We start from the raw sequence: 27,163 nt of genomic DNA on the forward strand, positions 1-27,163 counted from the left end.
ATAAAATGATTAGTTATAAATTGTTTGTATCTACCTATTAAGAATTTTAGTTTGTACTATATCTAATCTACATATATAAAAGTTGTTTCTCATTTCTTATTTATATGAATTTGTTTTGCCTTGTAATACATTTATCCCCTCTGTAAATCTAATTTACATATAGCATACTAAAATTTGTTTTTTCCTTGCCATGAAAGTTAAGATAATTCTATTCATATCTTTTAGTTTTTTTTAAATTAACCTTTTGTTACACTGTTGTTATCGGTGGTTCTACAATTCAATAAAATTCTATATTTTCATGTCTTCAAAAAATAAAGTGGCAAGACTAATAAATATATTACCTAAGCTCTTAAATATGAAATAAAGAAATCCTCAAACATCTTTTAATAATATTTATTTTAAATATTCTCATTAATTGTTCAATTATCACATAACCGTTAATATTCTAAAATACTAAAAAAAATTAAGCTTAATAAAGGATAAATCTATTAACATAATCAATATCCAATAACCCCTGAAAAGGTTCTCATCTGATAGTAAAATTCTTATACAATCTGATAGTAAAATCCTTATACAAACATAAAAAAATATCTTTCATTTATTAATGAAAAAAAATGTGTTGCATAACAAACTTGAGAAAATACCTCAAAAATTGAGGTTATCAAAAACTAGTATATATCAAAACAGGAAAATCTAATGGTCGGTTAGAGTAAAACAAGATCAGATGATGCAGCTCATTCAGGATGACTGTCTCCCCACCGATCGGAAATATGACGTCATGTCTCTGCTGCTCCTAAGCCACACTGCGCGGAGCCTCATTATGGCCCGTGAAAGTGAAAACAGTCATATCTTCCTATCCTTCGGCGTCGTCTTCTCTTCTTCATCCCTTCATCTGTTTCATTTTCATTCGTTTCCGTAGCATGGCGAAATTGTTATGGCATAACTTCGGGTGCCGCGATATTACTACAAGCGGGTTCCACTTTCTCTCCTTCTCAATCATTAGGTATGGATGATGCCTTCTTCAATTGTTTTCATGGAGACCCATTTGTTTATTTTCTGTTACTTTGTTCATATTTATTATTTTGTATCGTGGTACTGCAAATTCCATCCCATAGTTCATTCTCGTGACAGGATCTCTGTAAAGTGTGATGAGATGAGGTCTTCTTTAACCGTATGGGTTGTGTTGGACAAAATAGTATGGAATAGAATTTAAATCATGAAAAAGATAAATATATTGATCGTGTGTGTGCGTGGAGGAAAACGGTTTTGTTCGGTGCTGGTCTGCCTTTCAAATTAAGTGTTCTGTTACAACTTACTAGAAATATTGATATAGTATAGAGAATTTCATGCAATGGATGGTTGTAACCAGGGCTTGTGGATATGATGTAGCAAAATTACCTAGTCTTTCTTAGTTATGATTTTTCATAATTATTTTGAAGATGGATTGCGACCGAAAACCTGAGACAATCCAAATGTACTTGATTGTGTATTATTCTATATCTTAGGCAAACTTAGAAAAACGTTTTACTTCAGAAATGTGTAGCCTCAGTACCCTGCTTACAAGTCTACACAAAGAGTACATTACATTAACATATTTTCGTTTACATGGAATACTTTGGTATCGATTTTTCCGTCCTATACTATCCATGCAATAACATTGGAGTCAGCCTTGAATTTTCTTTAAGGTGATTCCATGCCTCTGGAAGAGTCTAGAGAATTTCGTATAACCTTAACTAACTACAAAAGCAGTTTGCGTGCAATTTAAACTGGTATTGACTTGACCATTCATCCTAATTAACCTTGAATTTATTTTTCACTGAAAAATGAGAATCTTTTTTATTTTTGAATCCTACTATTTTCAGGAAACTGGAATTTTAAATGATGAATTTTAAAAATAACTGAACAAGATATTTGGGTACTTGTGAAATTACTATTTCCAATGGTGTGTTCCATTACTGCTGCCGTCGCTTCAAGCAGTGAAGTTAGGTATGAGTTTCCTTAAACAAGGATTTTGCTTATTCTATGTATTGAATCATAAATTTTTTTAGCAGAAAGGCATCAAGTTTTAATTGGACCATGCATTGCACTAGGGGTTGGATTTTTTCTCAAAATTATGTGTTGATGGTGTCTGCCATTGGTGATAAGCTGAATGCCTGCTAAAGTGTGTAGTTATGTCATTTGTAGGAGTTGTTTTATAATTACAATACCTTTTCTATCAACTGGTACTTAGAACACTAAATACTTCTTCATATTCTCGTATATTGCTCAAAGTCTTGAGTGTGACTAGAGTTCAGGATTTCATTCTTCAGCATCTCATTCTTATAATATTCATATATGCCCTAACATTTTTCTTATAAACCTTTGTATTACCTCTCGGACTAATCGTTATCTAACCTTATACAAGGAAATGGTCTGTTATGGACATAAAAATACGGAATAATCAACATGATTCATCTACCCATATTGGTCAATGTTGAATAACTGAACATTGGATAATTAAGAGTTTGATTTATTAGATAGAGTTATCTGCTGTATTTTATTCCTTATTTTTAAAATTTTAAATAGATTAGATTAGATTAGATAACATTCATTGGTTTGGTAGGCGTTATAAATCGTACAATATATTATTTGATTTCACATATTGAATAAAAAAATGCTTCTCTCCCATATTTTTCCTTTTAGAAACTTACATGGTATCAGATGTAAGCACACGCCGATGACTAAGTATAGTATGGCATCTTCCTCCTGTGCAAATTCCGGTTCTGCAACCGTGACTCCTACCGTGGGCGATAATGCTTCACCTCTCTCTATCACGTGCCATAAACTAAATGGCCGTAACTTTCTACCATGATCACAATCCGTATTGTTGTTCATCTGCAGACGCGGTAAGGATGACCATCTCACAGGCAAGGCGACCCGGCGGGACTCCGGCGATCATAAATTCAGGGCACGGACATCCGAAAACAGCATGGTTATTTCGTGGTTGATTAATTCTATGAACCCTGACATTGGCGAAAATTTTCTCCTATATAGCACTGCCAAAGACATTTGGGATGCCACACGAGAGACCTATTCCTGCAAAGAGAACACGTCAGAAATCTTTGCCATTGAATCTATCCTTCATGATCTACAGGAGGAGAAATCTGTCACCACCTACTTCACGTCTCTAACTCGTCACTGGCAAGAATTAGACATGTTTGATTTACATGCCTGGAAATGTCCTGATGATGAGCAGATTTACAGAGCCATTGTCGAGAATAAGCGAGCCTTCAAATTCCTTCTCGGGCTCAACAACACTTTGGATGTTGTCTGGGGATGGATTTTGAGGACGAAACCGTTGCGCAGCCTCCGCGCTGCATTTTCTGAAGTTAGGCAGGTTGAAAGCCACAGAAAGGTGATGTTGGCCCCTTCACTGAATGCTCCTACCCCGACTGAGAATTCAGCCTTAGCAGTTCAGTGCCAACATGTGTCTAATTCCGACTCGCGCCCTACAGCTCCTGATGCTCACGGACCACCATATTCATATCCTTCGAAGGGAAAACAAGGGGCTAGCTTCTTTGGTGCGAAAAATGCAATAAGCCCAACCATAATCTGGATACCTGTTAGAGGATACATGGTAAACCTGTTGATTGGAAGACAGCTCTTGAGCGTTGAGCACATGTTGCTGCATCGGAGCTTTCTCCGAACCCGCCATTCACCAAGGAGCAGCTTGATATGCTTCAAAAATTGTTTGTCCAGCAGCCATCATCCTCTACCGCTTCGATAATTGGTACTGGAACCACAACAATTTGAGGTGATATTCCTGTTGCTTTCCTCACACAAACAAATTTCTCACAGTGTTGGATTATCGATTCGGGTGCCTTGGATCATATGACAGGCACTTTTGAAGTCTTTAGTTCTTACCACCCATTTTCAGTGCCCAAATCAGTACGTATTGCTAATGGGTCTCGCACTACAGTCTCGGGCTCAGTGAATTTATCTTCTTGTTTGTCTTTACACAATGTGTTGTTCGTCCCTGAACTCACTTGCAATTTTAGTTTGTCAGCAATGTTAATCGTGATATCCAATGCTCTAACATTTTTTTGACTAAATCTTACATTCTTTATCAATCGCATGCCCTCTCACGTCCTCAATTTCAAAACCCCGATCCAGTCCCTCCTCAAGTTTTACCCAACTGGACACTTACTTACCGATATTCCGCTCAAAGTCTTTGGCTGCTCCACTTTTGTTCACATTCATTCCCTTAATCGAAGCAAGTTAGATCCACGTTCCCAAAAGTGCATTTTTCTAGGTTACTCTCCAATTCAGAAGGGCTACAAATAATATTCTCCTGTCACATGAAATTTTATACCTCTATGGATGTCACTTTCCTTGAGAATAAACCTTTTTATTCAGCTTCTTTGGTTCAGGGGGAGCAGATATCGAATGAACCTCAAAATCTTGAACTCGTTTTTTAACCTCAAAATCTTGTACAAAGTGATTCTCAGGCCCATCCTGCATCCGATCCTATGCATACCAACCAGCAAGACAACTCCAAACCTCAAAGTCATATCCCACCTTTTGATCATGTCTACTCTCGCAGAAGGCCACTCCAACTGACGAATCATCAGGACACTGTACATAATCAGGTAGTCATAACTTTTCTTCGCAGCCAGATCTTAAGGAAAATGACCAAGGTACAATTGACTTTGCATCTTTTACAATTGATGAAAACGAGATTGATGATAGGCCCATTGCATTAAGAAAAGAAATCAGATCATGCATCCAACACCATATAAGCAACTTTGTATCTCTTAAGAAATTATGACCTGCATATCGAGCATTTGTATCTAACTTGGATCAGGTTCAAGTTCTGTCAAATATCTCTGAAGCTCTCGAAGACCCAAACTGGAAGACTGTTTCCTTTGATGAAATACGGGCCCTTGAAAAAAATAATACATGGCAAATCACTGAACTTCTATCTGGAAAAAGAACAGTAGGGTGCAAGTGAATCTTTACTGTCAAGTATAAAGCTGATGGGAGCTTTGAACGATTCAAGGCACGTCTAGTAGCAAAAAAGTATACGCAAGCATATATGATTGATTATCAAGAAACATTTGCTCATGTAGCCAGACTCACTACTATCCGTATACTCTTATCAGTTGCCACAAACCTTGATTGGCCTCTATACCAACTTGATGTTAAAAATGCATTCCTGAATGGAAAACTGGAAGAGATCTACAAGGATATTCCCCCAGGATTTGAGTCGGAAGCCACTGTCAACAAGGTATGCAGACTGAAGAAGTCACTCTATGATTTGAAATAATTTCCTCGGGCTTGGTTTCATAGATTCACCAATGTCTTGAAAGGAGATGGATACAGTAAGTGCCAATCAGACCATATTTTATTTGTCAAGCACTCCAAGGAAGAATATATCATAGTCATTATCATGTATGTGGATGATATTGTTCTCACTAGCAATCATGGAGAAAAAAGAGACCGAATAAAATTGCTAATCTCTAAAGAATTCGAGATGAAACATTTGGGACATTTGAAATATTTCTGGGAATGGAAGTGGCAAGATTAACTCGTGGAATCTCTATCTCTCAAATGAAGTATGTGTTGGATCTCTTGAATGAGACCGGTATGTTGGGGTGAAAGCGGTCGACACACCTATGGATCCAAATGTGAAAACTGAAATGAAAGAGGATAGTCTACCCGTTGATAAAGGAAGATATCAAAGATTGGCGGGGAAACTAATATATCTCTTGTACACTTGACGGGATATTGGCTTTGTGGTAAGCGTTATCAGTCATTTCATGAACAACCCAATTGAGAAGCACATGGATGCCGTATATGGAGTTCTAAGGTACCTGAAGGGATCACCTGGAAAAGGATTACTGTTTTGCAAAGCCTCATCAAGAAATATCCAAGTATACAGTGATGCAGACTGGGCAGGTTCAACAAATGACAGAAACTCCACATCATGTTATTGCACTTTTGTATGGGGAAACCTCGTGACTTGGAGAAGTAAAAAGCAATCAGTAGTGGCGAGAAGCAGTGTAGATGCCGAATATCGTGCCTTAGCCAATGACATTTGTGAGGGGATATGGCTCCAAATACTACTAAAGGAACTGAATTTAGAAGGTCATCAAACAGTGGAGTTGAAATGTGATAACCAAGCTGCAATAAGTATTGCCAAGAACCCGGTTCATCATGATCTAACCAAGTATATTAAGATTGATAGCCATTTCATAAATGAGAAAGGTGTCGTGATGCTTAGCAACGTACCTACTCAACTACAAGTGGCAAACATTCTGACAAAGGCCTTATTTTGATTAGATTAGATAACATTCATTGGTTTGGTAGGCTTTATAAATGGTACGATGTATTCTTTGATTTCACAGATTGAATAAAAAAAATACTTTTCTCCCATACTTTTCCTTTTAGAAACTTAAAGTCAATGTTTGCGAGGGAATATGGTCAAATATTTAGTTTGCACATACTGATCACAAATGTGCATTCCTAAACCATGGTTTGAGCATGGGTTCAGTGGATAGTGCTCACACATAAATGAGAAATTTGATGCTGAGTGTATGGGGGCTGTCTTTAAATACAATTTTATCAGTGGTAAAAGGACAAAGTACCAAGTGAAGTAAATCTAAAATGAAATCAATGCAATCGCCTCCCTGGATTTACTTCTTTAAATAGTTTCATTCATGATTACAACACATAATGAACATAATTTGTATTCATATTAAAATAATTAAATGCTGTAATCCCAAATGACATCCATGCGATCTCTGAGCATTTATTATTTATTACTGTAAATACATTTACAGATTTACTTATATGTACACACTTACATTGCATTCATTTCATTCTTTTTTTTTTAAAAAAAAAAATTAAATATATGATCAGAAGTCACGTATGCAGACATTTTCCAAATGACGTGTATACACGTTTTTGTGTAACTCCATGTTAGAGTGTATGAATTCAAAATTGACTTGCACAAAGTTCTTTCCACACTACATTCACAAACAATTGATGTAATCTGCAATCCCAAAAATATTAATGTAATCTGTCATTTATTACCTCTAAATAATATTCTTTTTTCTCAACTGTTTTATTTATGATACAGCTTTGCACACACTCACACACATTCACCTACAATCCTAGTCTTTTTGAAAACTCCAAAAATACAACACAGCACTGACACATTCATATTCCCATGCACTTCTACAAGAATAGTGCCAACTTGATTTGCAAATTTCACACCCTTTGCATAAACCGCACACTCAAGGCAGAAGCACCTTTGGTCACTTCACACATACATAGAATCAATTACTCGAGATAAAATGATAGGAGAAATGGAGAAACGTCAGATCATGCGAAACTTGTTTGGTGACCAATCAGAAGATGAGAAAGTTGAGTCAGAACATGAATCACATCAGTCAAGCCATGTCTGTATATGAATTTTGATTTTAATTTTTGTTGTACTCAAAAGTTTCAAATAATTTTTGTTTTTACCAGTTTAAAATCCTCAAAGTGTGAGGGATTCTTTGAATTGCAATGAATAACAAAGGAAATGCTTGGTTACTTCATTTTTCTTTTGAAGTGCCTCTTTCCTAGTCAAATTTATCAGTGGATCTATTTGTTAAATTTTTCATTGATAATCTATGTTGAACGCATTATAATTGTTTATTCAAAAATCCAATCCCCTAATTTATCTTTCTTTATTATTCTTTATGCAGTTTTTTTTTGTTATTTTAAAGATTTTTACAAGCAGTTGATGTTCATTGCATCATCTGCTTGAATTTTTTTTGTAGCCATCCATTTGGCGTTTATCCCTAAATTTGTTTTTGGAATTTCATGCATGCATTCTTTGAGTTGTTTTTGTTCCGAATATTGTTGAAAACTTATTTTTATGAAACTTAGAACTCTTTTCTTTTTTATGGAACTTCAGATTTCAGCCTACATCATCATTTACATGCATTTGCAAATTAAATGGATTTTCTTTCCGATTCACTCGTGAAGCATTTGTGTCGTGTTCTGCTGTAAATTTTTTTTTTCATTCTCTGTTTGGAATTCATTCAATGCATGGATTAGTAAAAAAATTTGCTTAGTTCTGTAAACTATTGTTTTGAGCAATTTTTTTGTGAATAAACGGCTTGATTTAATTTTTTTAATTGTTGGTGTAACAAAAGTTAGCGGATTAAAATTTGAATGTACCAAAAAGGAAATCCCAGCAGCAGTTGTAGTAGCCTCGATTGTTTCATTTTGATCCATATCATGCAGGATCAAGTCAGCATGTCAAACCCATTTCCCACTTGGGAACCCTGACACATGATGTACATGGAGTTTTTGGACTGTATTAATTAGTTACATTAGTTATCTTGACATGCGTGAACATTTTATAAATTAATGTTTAGCAAAAATGAGGTTTTCATGCCTTTTGTGTAAACAATATACACATTGACTTTGTTCTATTTCAAATGATACTCGTATAAATTTTTTTTAAAATTTTTTTGTTTACTGCTTCATATACAGTTTTGTCGTCAATTTTTGTAATTTTTTGGGTTTTAACGCCTTAATGATTTCAACAAACAAACTTCTATGACCATGATTTTCCATGTTTCTTGTTAGCTTTGGTTCGTTGTTTTATTAACCACTTTTTCCTTCAGCATGAAAAGGACCGGGGGCCCAACCCTGAGAATGAACACCAAGCTAAAAGCCAAGGAGAGGCTGAGCTACCAAGTGAAAGCGTGCCAAAGAATTCGGGTCATTGTAAGGGAAAAAGCTCAAGGTCTTTGATTAAATATCTGTCCCTGCTTTTCTCAGTGTTAAAAGTTGTAAACTTTTCATCTTAGTGGAATCTATTACACTTCACTCATCGTAGTGTTGAATACATAAATTTTTATTGTTTTCCGTCATCTCGTCTCTATGAAATATATTTTCCATTTGTATTCTTCCTTGAAATCTTTTTTCACTGTTCATGCTCATGATAGCACTTCTCACTGATTTTGGGCTCATATTCATCTAGTATTTGTAAGGGCAATGAATTGAAAATCAATATCTTGGATGTTATCCATATTGTAAAAGATTCTTGAATCCTCTTTATCTTTTTACATCCATATTGTAAAAAATTCCTCTTTATCTTTTTACCTTTCCCCTGTATTTCTCTGCTAAACCTCATGCTACAGATTTGCTAGCTTGTTTTATCCTGTATGCCCGTAAATATTCATCTTAGATGCTTATAATATCAGTATCGTTTTTTTCTCCAATGTAGATCTCCTGGTAATGGGAAAGATGTGGATCCAGCAGTGCTGTCAGCTTCAGTCATGCGTGACGTTTTTGGGGACACTGACAGTGATGAAAAAGCAGAGGATGGAGATCATAATCAGTTTGACAAAATGGAGAATGTCAGATAAGATGCTAAAATAGTTTCAGTTTCTGTTTTTCTTGCTATGATGCTGTGAGTACATTGAAAATTTAATATTCCAAAATTTTTCCCTAATGTAGGGATTACCCGTGGACAAAAAACTTTATGCCAATGTTGCACCTAATGAAAATTCGTCATACGAGTGTCAAGCAGAACATGCTGTGTCTAAGCTCAAGGGCGAGTATGTTGATGCGGCCGACAAGCTCCCACTGGTGTTTGAGATTCCTTCTCGCCCTCACTCTTCTTGCTCAGATAAGGTTTATAGTTTATACTACGTCTTATTCTCATTGAATTCAGTGACATTTGTTTCTTTACTCAAATTCTTAAATAATTTGTGTTCTTATGATTAACCTCTATAGATATGATATAGTGCTTGTTTAATAATGAGTTTCCATAATCTAATCAGATCTGATGTCTTCATTTTACCCTGTAGAAAAGAATGTAAGAATTTGTTTAATTTTCCTACCTATCAAAGTTGGCCTGTTGCTTCTTTACTTGAATGCTATTGGTTCTGAGGAAAAAATTCCATGTTTGAAATTATGAAGATCAGTGCCTGTTCATATGTGGTGAAACACATTATCTGGCAACGTTATTACACTCCCATCTGTTGGTCCATCTGAATTTGGTCATACTGAAGAAGAAAAGAGCCTGAGAATCAGTTTCACCAAATTGAAATTTCATATTGTAGACTACTTTATATTATCCCTTCTTTCATCCAAACATGAATTTTATTCTTTAGGACAGTTTGGCAAAAACTCGCACTTGAACATGTCACGCTGCCAAGAATTTTTGCTGATCAATTTTTCTTCTTTCTTTTTCCTTTTGTTTTTGTTTTTGTTTTTCTGCATTATGTTATGTTCACTTTGTGCAGATGGCAACATTCAACATCTCCAATGTAATTGGCGTTGACCCCAAACCATTTGATCCCAGTACATATGTTGAAGAGAACTATTATGTGACTGATACATCTGGATCTAAACGGTATCTACCCTCCGCCAACATAATCCGATGGAGACAAGTTTCTGGTCCTGGTGGAAAAATATCTGTAAGTTATCATGTGGTATCTTGTCACAAAATTTAATGCTAAAGAATGCATTTGTAATACATCAGTTCGAGCTAGCGAGGAATAAGTTTTGAGGTGTCTCATGTTCAAATCTCCTAGCTCAAATTATGAAATCAATACTGTGGATGAATTCTTTGAAAATTGAAGTATTGAACTTGTATTGCGATTCAAGGGGCCAGGTCAACAAACATTTAATCAAACTTAATACCATGTATGGGGAGCATGAGGATTGGGAGGGGCAGGTAAGGAACATATTATGCACTCTTTTTGTGTACGTCGTTAAACTATGTTTCAAGATATGTGTCTATTTAGTGCCTTGAAGCATCTGACTTTCTTTCTGCATTTGCGGAACTTGAAATTTGTTATGTCTATTTATTGATTAACCCACTCGATGACATTCGTAGAAATTAGGCTTATCTGTCTGTCAATATATATTTTTTGTGCAGCTTGAAAGCAATGCTCGCTTTGTTACATGGTCAGATGGGAGTTTACAGTTGCTTATCGGAAATGAAAGTTTTGACGTGTCTGAGCAGGCTGTAGAGGACATTCAGTCACATCTTTTTGTCAAGCTCAAGCATGAAAAGGTGCCTCTTGGGTTCATCTCTGTTCACACATGAATTATATGACATACATGGGCTTTTGACTTACTGATATCCAGTAATTGCCGTATCTTGATGTTCCTTGTTTGATGACATATTTTGGAAAATACAGATTTTTGTTCACCGTTGTATGAGCTTTTGAGTTATTTATGTATGTTAGATGTCAGGTGATTAGTTGCTGATTTAAGGGGTTAATGCCCTTGTAGATCTCCTGGGCATGCCAGCGTATTTGTACCTCTATTTTTTACCTTAATGATATGACCGTTTCATGTCCAAAACAAATATTGTCTTCCTGTACGTCTATCTCTGAGTCGCGTCATTATCTGTTTTTATTTTTATGAATCACTTCTCGTTTTCTCCATAAATCATGCAGGGAATTTACCAGGCTCAGGGGAGAATCACAAGAAAGATGAGGTTTATGCCTTCATCCTTATCATCCAATTCTCATCAAGTCTTGACTGCTATGGTTAATTCCCGAAATCAAAAGGGCAGCAAAGTAAAGCAGTATGTTACTAACGTGGACCCAGAGTTTTTAGCGGAAGAACAAATGAGGGTAAATGCAAGGTAGAATTTTTGTTCTGCTATTATAGTAGTGGATTTTACCTTTTTTCCCATGACTTTTCAGGCTGAAAAGCAAATTATGAAAGCTGATAGACAACTTAAAGGAAAGAAGAAAAAAATATCGAAGAAGTACAAAGCTAAGGGTCACAAGGGGAAAGGACTTGCACCTGAATATCTGGAGGATACAATTAACAAGGTATCCGTTCTTGCATGTTTTCTTCTCTTTAGAACCTTATTTGTTTGTGGGTAAGTGAAGGAAACCAGTTTTGGATTATTAGTCCTTTCCTCTACGCTTTTTCTGAATAGTTAACATGATTTATAGCATGCATTAAATAACCACATTCTTGCGAAAGGTAGCCAAGAAATTAGTACCTGAACTGCAGGAATGGAGTCTATATGAAAACATATCTCGTTCAAAATGTAGTCAACTGTCTGCTTGACATCCTAATTCCAGCATATCATATTAATAAACTGCCAATTAATGCCGAAGATCTCGACCCTTGATGCCTTAACAATGGAATTATATTTCCATTATTTAGAGACTACTTGGTCGAGCTTGTAAACTTCTCAAGGCATCCTATATATGATGGATTGAAGAACCTATACGAAGTCTATTAGTGTTTTGTAATCTTTTTGAAAAGTATAATCTTTTGGAGCGTGCTTCTATGACCTGTCGTGGTAGTTGTAGGATTATTAGAAATCGAATCGAGAAAGAAAAATAACTCCTCAATGAAATATTTTCTCTAGTTCTTGTGATTTTCTTTTTCTTTTTCTTTGATGTAGTTGTGTCGTTTTGGAGGTTTTAGTCGAGTCCCTCTCCTGTGTATGTCACTCTTTGTGTTGTTAATTAAAAAATCTTATGCTGTTAATTAAAAAATCTTATGCACTCTGAAAGAGTCTAAGATCCTTGACCTATGTTAGGTACATGGAAACAAATAAAATTCCTTGGAATTTGGAATTAGAAATACCATTGTAAGTATTTGAAAAGACGGAGCTTCAAAATGAAATCCTAACAAAATTCTTGAGATTTCATAGGATTAGAGCTATGGAAAAAATAAAAATTATTTTCAATATTAACTTTGTATATTTTCTTCGTAAATTTTTAGTCCATTTTTTCGAACTTTATAAAAATCATATTACTAAAAGTATGTACTAATAAATTCACATGCTCTTTATTATATATTTTGAGAAAACTATGTTAAAATCAAATGAAAATATTTTTATTCTTGAAAAATTCTGTAAGGTTGTATTTGAAAAGATGAATTTGAAATATATCAATTTCAATTATAATTTTAATGTTAACAATAAACAATAAATAAAATCTTAAATTCATACCTTACTTATTTACACATTAGTTACACTAAGTTAAATGAATTTCAAATGTCAACTTGAAATTCATCCTAATTAACATGAAAGGTGAATTTGAAATTTATGGTTTTGCTTATCTAAAACTATAAAAATATATTTGAAATTCATGGATTTGAAATCCATCAATCCAAATGCAACATAAGTTATATCTTCCTCTTAAAACCTCAATTATTTTTTGTACTAAAAGTCTAATTCATCAAATTTTGGTCTTGATTCCTCTTGATTAACTTTATATATTTTTTAAATTTATAAAAAAATTATTTAATAACAATATGGTTTTTTCTTGTTATTTTTCAAAAATAAAATTTTATTCGATATCATCATAAATAATATATGAATAATTACATAAATTTTATTAATAAACAAGATATTTAAAAAAAAAGTGATATAGAATTTTGTTGATGTCAGATAATATTATTTTAACTGTCAATGCAATTTTTAAGTAGCTTTTTATTTTATTTACCAAACAACAAAATGAATTCTAAATCCATGGATTTTAAAATCCAAATCAACTTCCAAATCCAAATTCCATTTTCTTTTAGCTGAATGAGCTCTTCAAATGGTGTTTATTCATGGCATTTCCTCGCCCCTTACCATGCAAAGCTGCAAAAGGGGGGAAAATTTATGTTTTACCCACAAATTTAAAATAGAGCTCAACTATTTGTTTTCTCTTTATACTTATTGGTTCACCGTGTTCTTTTGTTCAGAATCATTATGAACCTGAACTCTCTGATGCTCTGCACCATTTTGAGTTGGACCAAGAGAAGGAAGCTGCAGCAGAGAAGCGCCTATTGATCGCAAAAAAGGCATTTCATTTACATCATAGCTCCCAACTCTTCAGTGTTCTTAAAATTGAGATCACTTTCATGAATACTATCTAACTGAACTTCATTTAGGGGCGAAATGATCTTTTAAGGGAAATGCCAGAGTTAAAAGATGGACTTAAAGGAGGAATGGCTGAAGGTTCCATACCGCGCTGGATGATCAAAGAAGTCCAGGAGGAACGTGAAGAAATCTTTGAAGATTCAGAAGATGATGCTACGGTAAGGACTGAATCTCTTTAAAAGTGTTCTTTCATCTATGGGTACACGAATATTCGTGCAAGTTCTGCTGTGTAGTGCCTGTCAGTTTTAAGAACTCAAGAATCAAGATATGTTTGTTGTCATCGTATTTATTTTGCGGATATTCCTTATTTTTTAACTTGTTGATTGTTAGCTTCCTTGCATGTGGAGTGTCCTTACCTTTATTGAGTTTGCTGTTGCTGCTACGTGAATACGCAGTTGCAAACCTTTGTTTGTATATTATAGTCAAGTAATGGGTATGATAGTTCCCCAACACATGAAATTTGCATTTTAAAATTTTGAATGCGGTTATACAGCAAAAGCAGAAAGAATAATACATTTTAAAACTTAAAAGCTTGTAAAATGGAATTTAAGTAATAATTAGAAATATTAGCATATGACATTGATATTATCACATTGTACGTAAGCTTTGCTACTGCTATGGTGGAACTTTTTCGGTTTTGGTAACTATGTATTGAATTGACATCTTTATTGCATGGGGAGTTGCCAAACGTGAAACTCCACCTGAAACAAATCGGTTATCACTATCGGTGAATAGTTCCATTAAACTCCTAAAAAAGGAAATTATCCTAGGATAGAGCATGGTGGAACTTGGTAACTTGGGAAAAGCTATGAAATTGACACAGCAAGATGATAAATTAATTTATCGGTTGGTCGAAGCTTCTTTATTGGTAACTTTCTGGAAATTCTTGGAACACTTTTTGAATGTTCACTATTTCTGCGTAAATGAATTTACTTTCCTTTTTAGTCTCTTCTATAATGCCTACTGTTTCTTACTCTGTGTACACTCTTTGCTTGTAAGTAAATGCATTCTGTTTTTTATTCACTATGGGGGTTTATTTATTCTTAGCTTCCAGTATGATTACCATGACAAGTTTCCATATGTGTTTGCAAATAAAAAGAGTCCATGGATTACCAAAAGTAGAAACGCATAGAGATGAGCTAAACTGTCACATCCACGACATATGTCTAACTTGGATCTTGACGGATATGACTGAGAAACTATAAATAAGTCCCACACCGCATCTGATGTGGAACTTAATATCCTACACATCAAGATGCAAAAGAATTGAAATGCTATCGACAATACTTTTCATTTGCAGGCACATCAAGGTAGCCCTACTTTTCATCTTTACAACCGAAGCTTCATTTCTTTTTTTTTTTTATTTTTATTTTTGATAAGAAACAATATTATATTGATTAATAAAATAATTACAAGCGAAGGTCTACATAAAACGAACTGAAATCCACAGTCAAAATAGATCAACAGAGTACTAGACCCCAATTCCTATACAAATCTGAAACCAACAAAGATTTGAACTTTACAATCTTCGAATTTCATCATGAAACCCTGAATTTAATTTGTCACAGCACTGCTCAATCGAATCTTTTTTATTTTCTAAGATCCTCCTATTCCTCTCCATCCACACAGACCAACTCAAACCGTGAACCACCATATTCCAAAAAATTATGCCCCTCATCCCCAAATCCTGTCCAAGACCGCCTTGAATAGATCTCAAGTTGATCTCAGCGATACCCAAATCAAAGCCAAACTCCCCCAAAGGTTTAAACCAAAGCACTGAAATTACCAAACTCCTATTCTCGAGGATTGCAGTGCTTGAAAAAGGACAATGTATGATCAAATGATCCTGAGTCTTCACCTCTTGCCTACATGATACACACCAATTTGGACAATGAGAACAAGAAGGAAACATTTTTTGCAACATCTCAGACGATGGTAGTTTCCCAAGCACTGCAATCCTCGAGAATACTTGCACCTTGGATGGGATAGACACCTTCCAATTTGCTTGATAAAGAGAAAAAGACGGATAACTAGAATCTGGAAAAAAGGACTAGAAGAAAGATTTTACTGAAAACAACCCCGAAGAATCCCAAACCCATTCCCCTTTGTCTTCTGCATCTTCGATCAATCTAACCCTATCTCTAAAGATTCGATCAAAGAACCTAACTCAATTGTCTCTACATCTTTGAGATTCCGCTGAAAATAAAAAGTTCAAGAAATAGTAGATGGGTTTGATGAAGAATTGAATTGTGCAAAGAAAGAAATAAGATCATTATGAACCGTCGAAATATTAAATAGAGACTGGTAAAGATTCTGAAAAGAGGAATTCCGCCACCATCTATCTTCCCAAAACCTAATCTTATCTCCCCCCTTAACCATCAATCTTACTTTATCCTTTCTTGGTTAAGGTGTTGCCTAAATGACTCGATATGAAAACATCAAAAGAATAATAAACTGCATCTATTTTTATTGATGAAATTGTGAATGAATCATGGGCTTTCTCCATGTAATTTAAGAAGACATTCTACAACAAATGGAACTAGTCTATCAAATATTTTATCGATAATGTTCTGTAACTAAGCATAAATACAATCTCGAACTAATTTAGTGGCATTAGTTGGGAACGAAATTCTAATTCAACTAAGCATAAATAAAATCTCGAACTAATTTAGTGCCATTAGTCGGGAACAAAATTCTAATTTTCGAAGCCCTTCCCCTAAAGCTATAGCATCACATGCTTCAAGCTTGCACAAAAATTCTGCGTGGATGTCATTATTCTGTAATGGTTGAGTAGTGTTCCATGCTACTTGGTCATAAAACATTCCACCCTCCTCCACAGATCAGTGCTAACTGGTGCTTTTCTTCTTTAGTGAGTAGTTTTTGAAACATTGAAATCTCTTCTAAATTTCTTCTCTTTAAACTTCCTCACGAAATCCATACCACAGTGGAATGAAATATGAAGCACGAGCTTTTATTTTTCCTCTCCTTTCTAAATTTTTTTGTAATAAGTAATGTTTGGATGTTGGGGAAGAAGATATATGGAAATGGGAAGCACAAATCTGAATCTAGTGTCTTAACAAAAGCATAGAAGGGTGTAGAAACCATCTTCCTATGGAAATTATGCCATCGAATAAAGCTCCATGAATAGATAAGGGCCGGAGTGGCAGAAATTAGGTCTCTATCCACCAATTATGTTGTTTTGTTTTTAGAACTTTACGGCTCTGTTATCTTGTTAAAATAGCAATGAGAGCAATAATATCATCGATTTTTCATGAAGAAAATTTGTTCTGGATTTACAGGACTGTACTTTAGAAAGACATCAATATTGAAGAAACTGATAAATCAAATCTATCATCAATAGTATTTAGATTACAATGAAGGAAAGAATAAATGGAATGCCAAACTAGTTAGTTCCATGTCTTTGGATGGATTTCGTCTCAGCTTTTAGTTATTTAATAATTTCATCGACAATCAAGGAGGGACATATTATTACATGATTTTCCTAAATCGACAATAAATGAAAATGTGAGAATATTTAGCATTAAATTATACTCCAACTTCAAGGTTATTACAAGAAAAAAGAAAAAGAAAGCAATCCTGATAATTAAAGTGTCTAATGCCCTAAAGCTGCTTTGTTATGAAATGTTGTAGTCGATCTCTTTTTCAAAATATTTGTCTTTGTCCGATAGTTAGGCGCCTGGAAGGTGTATATATATCAACAAATGGCTTCACGGAGACAAATGCATCTCAGGGTTGGAACGGTTAATATAGGGGGGTATGATTGATACCTGATATTATTCTAATCACATCAATCTACCCCCAAAAATCATAGTCATTACCGAGATAAAATAAGATCATGAAGCAAGCAAGACCTAGAGGATGACTTGGAACATTATGACTCTGAACAGATTCATGGAACTTGAAGTTGTCCATCTCTTAAACAAGATGAAAAATTGCCACAAACCTTAGGGTTGGAGGTAAATATATGAAAATTAAAGATACATGTGATCTATCAATAATATTCTCGTCCACTATCGACTGCTTAAAAAGTGATGCACATAATCGAAAAATACAAGAACTAGGAAGGCGAGAAAAGATAAACAACCAACCTCATTTTCTATTTAAATGCAACTGAAGCAAGTGTAAATTACAAACTTGCGATTCTGTGCAAAGAAGGTGGCCGGCTTGTGTCTTATGCCCGCAATGGTGTTGTTTGTGCCGAAAGCAAGAGGAGAATCATGATCACTTATTGCTGCATTGCTCCTTCTCAACTAACATTTGGATAAAAGAGATAAAAGAGATGGGTTTTCTGTGGACGTTCCCGAATAAGGCCAAAGACATGTTTATTATGGAACCAAGTTTGCAAACAGGGAGACGACATACGAGGTTCTGGTATATGATAATCCATTGTATATTTTGGTTGTTATGGTTGGAAAGAAATAGCAGAATTTTTGAAGAGAAGTCGGAATCCGTGGATGAAGTTTGGGAGAAAATAAAATTCAGAGTCGCGAGTTGGTCGACAATATTGCCAGAGTATAAACATCTTTGTATCTCAGATTTAGTTAGGGATTGGAAATATATATGCTTCTGATTATGGCGTTGTAGTCTTGATTTTATTTCCTTTTTAGAGTGCGGATTGCTTATCCGCTTGTTGTAAACTTTTTTTATCATTATAATATATTCTATTTTCAGATAAAAAAAAAAAGATCACATTACTAGGAACCAAAAAAATGCAAAATAGTGAACAATGTTTTGACTTTGATAATTCCCCGAAGCTCGTGAAGGATCATAGAGAAAAGTGTCACAAGTGAGGTTGTGACGAAGTTTGCGGAAAAGTTCTCTTCTGAAAAATATGCTAACAAGGATAGCAACACTACATATCGTACTCAAGTTTAGGATGCCAAAATTCCGCATGAGCATTAGTTTTGCATAGGAAAATGGAAAGAACATCTTTCGTTCCAAAAATATCAAAGGAATGTTTTTCTTATTTGAAATTCAATCATAATGTTCTGAGATATTTAAGATGGTTAATTTGGATTAATCGAGCCTCAATAAAACCACAAGAGATGGAAAATGATTGGATAGATTCAAAGCGCAATAAATTTAGCAATTACTAAAAAAGGAAAAATAATTCTAGTATTCTAAATAGAAATTTATTTTAACGCTTTTTTAGCAATTATTGATGGAAATCTAGGCGAATTAATAGCTATTAGTTGGTGAATTTCTTTATTATATATTGGAACATATTTGTTGGACGTCCATGATGAAATTTCATCATTGAAAAACATTGGTTGGGGACCATGAAATGTTTTTTTGGTTTAATGAACTAGTCTAATGGGTTTTAGAAAGGAAAATATCTTAATACTAAACCGAATTATGTTTAATGAGTGGCTCATATGTTCTAGTCAACAATGAGAGAGTGGCAGAAACAAGGTATTTACCATGTTTTATCATCAATAAGTGCTCTAATTGGAGGTGAATTTATATTCTGGTGTCCATGTTAATGGATGATAGTTTGTCATGTGTCGAACAAGCTATTCCATGATCTTCTGACGAGCTCCAGAATGCTTGATCATCCTTGTAGGTGGTGATTGAGAAATATATTTCACAATTATTGAATAACATATGCTTATTCATCGTCGATTCACGACTAGTATTTGGTCCAAAGCTTTGGAAGAGTTGGGTCTGGTGTGGGTTGCCCCAAGATCAGCACGTGAATTGTTTGTTTTAGATATTGGTCGCGATATTGGAAAGAGATGTGATATTTTTTGAGTGTGACAGTTTATTGTATCTTTTGGTCAATCTTGCTAGAGCCAAACAACATGACGAGTCCATTGTATCTTTTGGTCAATCTGCCTGGAGCGAAACAGCAGGATTTTCAATGATACAGGGGAATCAGCGGAAGAATGTTGGGAAAAGATCAGATTCAGGGCTTCAGATTGGATTAAGAAACATTCAGAATTTAAGAATTTCTTGATATCAGATTTAGTTAAGGATTGGAGTTTTATATGTTGATATAATAAGAGTTTTAACTATTTTTGACGTACCTGCAGATATCTTATATGCCCCTTGTAACTATTATCTTTTATTATTCTAATATAATGTCGTTTCACATTAAAAAAAATACTCATTTAATGGTATTGGCTGATGGTGTGGAGCGATAGGTGTCTCACCTAACATAGCCCAGTCAAATCAAGTTAATTAATACGTAGTAGCATGAGTAGGAATCCCACGAGGAGGTGTGGACTTTATGTGCAAAACATTTAAAACAATAAAAAATAAAATAAATGGTGTTTCATGAATTCCAACAATAAACTAATTAGCACGCTATCAATATTAAAATTACTTAACAATCAATGAGAACTAATTTTTGTTTAGGTCACATCTACCATTGGAATTTTATAACTTGATCATTGATGCAGTAAGTTCAATTTATATTTGAATATTCACCATTGGAAATTTAATTTATATCTGGCCTTTATGTCAGTTGAATAGAAACACACCATTGAAAATTTAATTTATATCTAGCCTTTATATCAGTTGAATAGAAACATGGGCTCTAATTAATCCTTACCAATTAAATAATCTCATGCAAACGATAAAGATATAATTCAACGCTAGTATTAAAAACTAACTAAGAATGATGAAGTTAAATAATACAAACACAAGCAATTGTATTTAATTTAGTCAATTTTTTTGCCTAAGAGTTAATAAATTCAAACAAATTAGAGGGATCGAACGACTATGAATTTTAATATCTATTCAGCAGTAGATTATATGAATGAAAACTAGTTGGTTCAAACGAATTATCATAATTAAATTATGAAAAACAAAATAACAATTGATAGTAAAATATAAACCAATCAAAACTATGTGCAATTATCAAATCTCACAAGTTATATATTTTTCTAAGGTTTTGTCTTTCTCATCCAAGAAAATAAAATTTAGCCACGCAAGGTCATGAAATTTGTCGAAAAAAATTTAGTCTGATCACTGATGAATATCAAAGCAAAGAACAAGAAAATTAAAAAAAAAAAACAACTAGCTACCTAAGGGGAGAGAGATGTTCGTGCAAGGAGTTTTCCGAAAAAATGAAAGTCTTGCTCCCAGGAAAGAAACTATCGTGTGACTAGAAGTTGGTGCCCCAAAACTTGGTACTTTCTTCTTTTTAATTTTCTCCTGGGCAAGTCTTTCTTCTTTCTTGGGCTCTTCAAATAGCATTTGATAACAGGCATAGGAATTCTTCTTTGCAAGACTTACACTGCATGATGTTTTCTTCACATCGTGTTTCAGCATAATCTTTACTTTTATTTGATTTTACCACTAAGCTATAGCTTAATCCATAACTCTATATTGTAATTTTTCTTCAGCGTGACTCCGGCATGCCGAACCAATGCAAATGCGTATCTTTTTCCGCCATTTTAACTCGAGTTCATCACTTTCAGCTTGTATTTAATAAAAAACTAAGATGAGGAACTATAAATAACAATTTAAATCATTAAATTCACAAAATCTCAATAAATTAACTCAAATAAATATACCTAAACATAAACTCATCATGGAGTTTATAAATTTGTTAAATTTTAATGTCTCCACATTTACTCTGGTCAGTTTTTAATATTTTTACCACGATATTTAAAACACTACCGAAATATGGAACTTTTGGATCTTTTATGAAGCTACCATATCTGTTCCCCCATCTGATGGCTTTGGAGTTCGGTGATTCATTTTTTAAAAAACAATTTGAAGTAGTTGATGGCATTCATGCTCGAAGAACTTTTCAATGACCAAAATTTTAATACATTGTCGAATTTGGCTGATGACCAAGGATTTAGAACCTTAATGTCTAGCTTCTGTATCAATTTGTTTCGTTCAGAAATTATTAGATTTGAGAGTTATTGGCCAAAGAATAGGTAATCCAAGTATGAAAGTATTATGTAATCAAGTTCTCAGGATTACTATCCGTTGTAATCCTTCTTCATATTTTAATAAAGTTTAGTTTCGTATAAAAAAAAAAAAAGTATTTTGCTAACTAAAGTTGAAAGGATTGGCTTTAAATGTTAGAAATCTTCTGTAGAGCTCGGTTTATATGAAAAATATTTGTTGTGCACTGTTGACTGAAACTTATTATTTCAAACCCTAAACATCCTTATGTTCAATTGAAATGCTATCGTTAATTTGATTGTCATGAACTGAATAAACATCTCATCATAATTCAAGAACAATCTTGGTTTGTAAATCGATAAAAAAAATAGTAATAACTTCATGAATGGAGTTGGGAGCCTGGATCTGATCAAGACTACCAATAAAGGCATTATATCTTGGTGAGAGACTTTTATAGGAAACAAAAGTCAGACGGGGTGGTTTGTACAAGATCTTACACCATTTCTTCAAGTAATCGAAAGTTTAAATCATCGAGAGGCAATCACTAATAGGAAGTTTGAAGATGTTACCTTCAAAATTTTCAGGGTTACTCGTTCTTGACTTGGACTCCTAGATTGGGTTATGCTTGATTTTCCATTATTTCTTGGCTTTTTCTCCTCCTAGGATAAGTATGAAGATCATAGTTTGGGACAAGTGAATTTTGAGAACGTGACGGTTCAGTGGAATAACGGATGTAATCCAAGGTTCTGTTTTAAACACCAATTAATTTATTCTCAAGAATTTGACGGCTATGGTTTCATCTAGAATTTGTTAGAATCACTGAAGGTTCAAATGAAAACGGTAATTGAGCGGGAATGACATTCCAGAGCTGGTATTCATTGCCTATGTTCTCTCTCTAAATGGAAGGTTAGGGATTACAGAAATTGTTCATGAAAAGTGAGATCCATTGTATTGTAGAATGTCTTGTGATGGAGAAAAACATCTGTATCCTTTCTGTTTATTGAGTACTCTAAGAATATGCATTTGATGACTTTGGGATCAAGTTTACCTCTATGATACACACGTCATAGACAAAAGCAGAACATCCAAATGCTTTCAATGGAACGTATGACAAAATTCCAGGTGCGTATGTTTCAAGAATGCTAATTATAGGTGTTCTGAATTTAGTACTCGAGACGGCATTCTATTTGATAATATATGTTGTAGCAAGGTTAACTTTCCCCAGAACTGTTTAGGTATATGAGTGATGAGCATGATAACTCTCCTATTTTTTTCAGCCACCTTGTTTTGTTGAGACGTGACAACAAACACAAGTGCTTGTGGATAATCCGTGACTTGACATGTAATGACTAAGGATTGAACCATGTTTTTCCTAGCATCCAACACTTGGATTTTCATTTGACTTGAGTTTGAATCTCAGCATTGAAGCTTTTAAAGATTTGACATGCACCAGATTTTTCCTTCGTGAGAATAAAGTTAATGATTCTAGTATGCTCATCTACAAATGAAATGAACCAATGTCTCCCTTCTATATTTTCTATTCAAGAAGGTCCCCAAATATCAAAGTGAATTAGTGAGAAAGGATGTGATTTTTTAGATGGAAGATCGGGATGTGAATTTCTAACCTGTTTTGAAAATATATGCACTTCACATTGAAAATGCTTTGAATTTTTATTTCTGAATAATGTGGGAAATTTTTTTCCAAATATGAGAAACTGAAGTTTTTTTTCTTCAGATATTATGTTCAATTGTATATTTAAAGTATAAATAGGACTAGGAACCAGAAAATTAGATCTTCATCTAGGAATACAGCTAATATTCCTCCAGCAATTGGTCAATGTAGTAAATGAAACTAAACCCAATAAAGCAACTAATTGAATCACCTATTATAGCCAATACAATTCCGGAGTTTACTTGAGAAATCATTCCCTAACTTCCAAAATTAAATCTCAGAAATTCGACAATTGAAGATGGAAACATTATATTGTGCTATGTCTCACCTCAAAGTGTACGGGGAAGACGAAGATCATACCAAGAATTTTGGCTGATTATCGGACCTGCTTCCAAAATAACGATGAGAAGATTGTCTATTTTATTACAGAATATTATTTGGGGACTATTACAAATACCAGATTTTAGGCCCGGACCAGGCTTTTAATTAAATAGAAATCCCGTTAGTTCTGTTTGCTATCAGTCATCGTGGTCTACTCCAACTCAGGAAATGACCCATGTATAAGTTTCATGTTGAATCAATGTGGTAGAAGAAATAGTTTCCACGAGTTCTCTTAGTTTCAAAGTTAAGTTTGATGACACATAACAAATTGAGTTACAAATGAGGCCACTAGTGGAAAAGCTTTGGATCTGAGAGATCGAAAATATGATTAAACCTTGATCATTACGTTGATTTGAATACTTTCAGAGTATAGACGATTGGAGGCACTTGTGAGGAAGTGAAAGAAGACACATGTATTGGACTCGAAGAAAACAGATGAGATGATGTAACTTGAAAAACAGTTGATGAGAAGTGCAAACCTCCAATATTTCTAAGAGATGACAACTAATTTTACTATGCAGCATATGATGGTGAATGATTTAGACTTACTGTTCTCGTTAAAAAGCATGTTACTGAATTGAGAGTCCGAACAAAAGATTCAAGGAGCCTGTTAATGGATCCTCGTTGTGAGAGATGTAAGGTTTACAGATGGTTAGCAATTTCTCATTCTGTCCAGCAAAACTAGTGAATTTGGTTCTTGCCTGGGTAGATCTCGGCCATCCTTTGGCAGCAAGACTTGGAAATTTAATTGATATAAAAGCATCGTTCTTTTTAAATTTTGGTGAAGCCCACTAGCCAGGGTTGTAAAAGTCAAATCTTTTATTTTTATAGCACGTTTCTGGATGTAAGAGAGCTCAACTTTGCTTCTCGGTGTCTCCAATAATGATTGGTTGATGATTTGATATGCCAATGACCATGTAAAGTTATAACAATTTAAAGTTCTCTGCTGCACCTAATTGCAAATTTAATTCGTGTTTTTCTTGTCAAAATTAATGTATCGTCAGGAGCCAAAGGCAGAAGGTAAGAAGTCAAGAAGTAGCCTAAAAAAGTACATTGAATCAGACGAGGAATCCCCTACAAGAAGAATTGCCACCCGACGCCAGATGGCAATGGTGTATGATAGCAGTGAGGAATAAGATGTGGTCAGTGTTATATTTGTATTAACTGGTCTCTACATTTCAGTTTAAATGCATGTGATTTGACATCAACAAGTTGTGTACTGACATGTTCGGTTGGCTTTATCATATATTTGAGTGTGCAATGAGCAATCCCTGCATGAGCTGCAGCTATTTGTGGTTGATGGAGACTGGAGGTGTTCTAAATGATGCATTCTAATAACAAAAGGGTCAAGAGTAGCATTACAATCAAAGGGGCTAAAATTGTTATTTTTCCTTAGAGGATTACAACCAAATCATTTCACTGTTTCATGGGTTGTGACTGCTGCTGCAGTCATGATATATGTCCCTTTGCATTAGATTTTGGTTCTTCGTTTGTTATTTTAACTTGAACACTCAGAAAACGTAGTTTTGTTGCATTCTTTTTACCGGGAAGGAAATTCATGTTTATTTTTTGGGTATTCCTTAATGGTATCCATTGTTGGTGCATAGATAGTTGAAAGTCACCCCTAAATGTAAAGGAACACGCACCTAAACACACTCTTATATATGATCTGATTTTTCAAGATATGATACGTATCAAATTCCACCAGAGCTTCCCTTGCAAAATGTCCTCTGCTTCTTACTGTTTAAGTTACTTGCCTGTATGTCTCATCCGTTTCTATTCCCTTACCTCTTTCTTAAATGTCTGTAATCATCATCCTGTTTAAAGTCATGCATTTCACCAAAGGGGTTGCAACTTGCAAAGTTAGAAAGCTTCAGATGGCCATTCTAGTTCATCATATAGACCATCGAAATGTACTGTTTAAAAATTGAAGGAAGGGGATTGAACCTAACAAGAGTATTTGTTTTATTTATGCGACATAGGCGATCTTAATTCTTATGGAAATATTTACTTGTATTCATGTCTGTATGTCATCGTCAATAACTGCCATCTTGTCAGTTGTCACACTCATGAGGTAAACTAGTCCACTTAGTTGATCCTTGGTCTTTTTCTTTCGTCACTTCTGTGAATTTCGTCTTGCCTCATGCTGCTCATTTAACAGGTGTATTTTTCAGTAGTCCAACTACTACATAGCAAATTGTTCATTATAGTGCAAAGAGGAATGTTGCCTGAATACCTGGTCATCCATGGCTAGTAGAATCTGTCATTTTTTCTGTCATATTTTTCCTTACAATGCTTGACTCCGGACTTTTTCAGGATTGAAGGATTCAAGATTGAACCAAAATGTGCTCAACATCTACTCGAATTCAAATCAGTCTAAAGAAAAGGCAGGAAGTTAGTCCCGTGAGGAATTTCTATTCTATGTCGTATTATTATATATTTGAGACATTATTGTGTCAACAATCGTCTCTGCATTTGTGAGTGTTCGGTGACGGTCTATATTTTGCTTTTTGTGTTCTTGGATGATGGTCATGAATCGTTTTGTACTGGTGTGAAAGGTATGATGATGTCATATGCTGGGATTCTCCTTAAGAGCCCAGTGAAGAATTGTTGTGAACTTCTGTTCTGAGTAATTTCATTTCTTTTAATATCTCGTGTTATATTTATTCTGATGCAAACTCGTTGGGACGTTTTACAACTACTTTTTCCATCATACAAGTGACTTGCAAAATTATGAGTTATATTTTTGGGCATATGGTGCAAGCAGATGGAATCGTTTTCTCATTTCTGGGCTATTTTCAAATTCCAATTTTTTTTTTTTTTGACAATGAATTATGAGGTGAGAGAATTCCTATCTAAAGTCTATATTATCCACAAAAGTGATATTTAAATCTAAGTATTTTTTAGTTTTAGGTCACTCGTCACTAGGTGAAAAAATCATTGTCATTCTCAAATTCCATTTGCAATTTGAAAGACGACCTATTTTTTCTCAAATTTATCTTGTATGTATTGAAGATCAAAATTTCGAGTTTGGTTTGGTTTGGTTTAAATGTTTGTCTCTATCAAGCATATATAATCAATATTTCTATGATCAAAATGGCTATTAAGCCAAATTATTTGAGCATCGAAATATTTTCTAAAATGTGATAGATTGGGTTGAGGTCGATATGGAGAAAATAATTTATTAGTCTATTTGTTTTTTTGAACACTTGGGGATTTCCATCAATTAAATCGTAGCAATAGAACGTTATGGTATATGATAGATTAAAAGTTTGATTTAGATTGCCAAAATTTGTAGAACAAATATTTTTCAAAGTCGATATGTTATT

The 27,163-nt window shown here is 34.3% G+C and overlaps 1 protein-coding gene across 2 annotated transcripts; it reads left to right on the plus strand.

The window, feature by feature from the left end:
- The first annotated feature begins 683 nt into the window (after positions 1-683).
- On the plus strand, positions 684-26,451 carry LOC140972886 (protein LEO1 homolog). Of its 2 annotated transcripts, none has more exons than XM_073435351.1 (12): positions 684-1,003; positions 8,664-8,785; positions 9,269-9,401; positions 9,502-9,678; positions 10,293-10,466; positions 10,931-11,068; positions 11,457-11,636; positions 11,709-11,840; positions 13,720-13,818; positions 13,909-14,055; positions 24,839-24,976; positions 26,151-26,451. In XM_073435351.1, the coding sequence occupies exons 3-11, from the start codon at positions 9,321-9,323 to the stop codon at positions 24,968-24,970; spliced, it is 1,260 nt and encodes a 419-aa protein (XP_073291452.1). In that variant the 5' UTR covers positions 684-1,003; positions 8,664-8,785; positions 9,269-9,320; the 3' UTR covers positions 24,971-24,976; positions 26,151-26,451. The 2 variants fall into 2 exon arrangements, with proteins under 2 accessions (XP_073291452.1, XP_073291451.1); XM_073435350.1 differs by lacking the exon at positions 684-1,003 and adding an exon at positions 4,653-4,676.
- Positions 26,452-27,163: the final 712 nt, after the last annotated feature.

The sequence above is a fragment of the Primulina huaijiensis genome, chromosome 3, assembly GCF_012295235.1.
Source record: "Primulina huaijiensis isolate GDHJ02 chromosome 3, ASM1229523v2, whole genome shotgun sequence".
Taxonomy (NCBI): domain Eukaryota; kingdom Viridiplantae; phylum Streptophyta; class Magnoliopsida; order Lamiales; family Gesneriaceae; genus Primulina; species Primulina huaijiensis.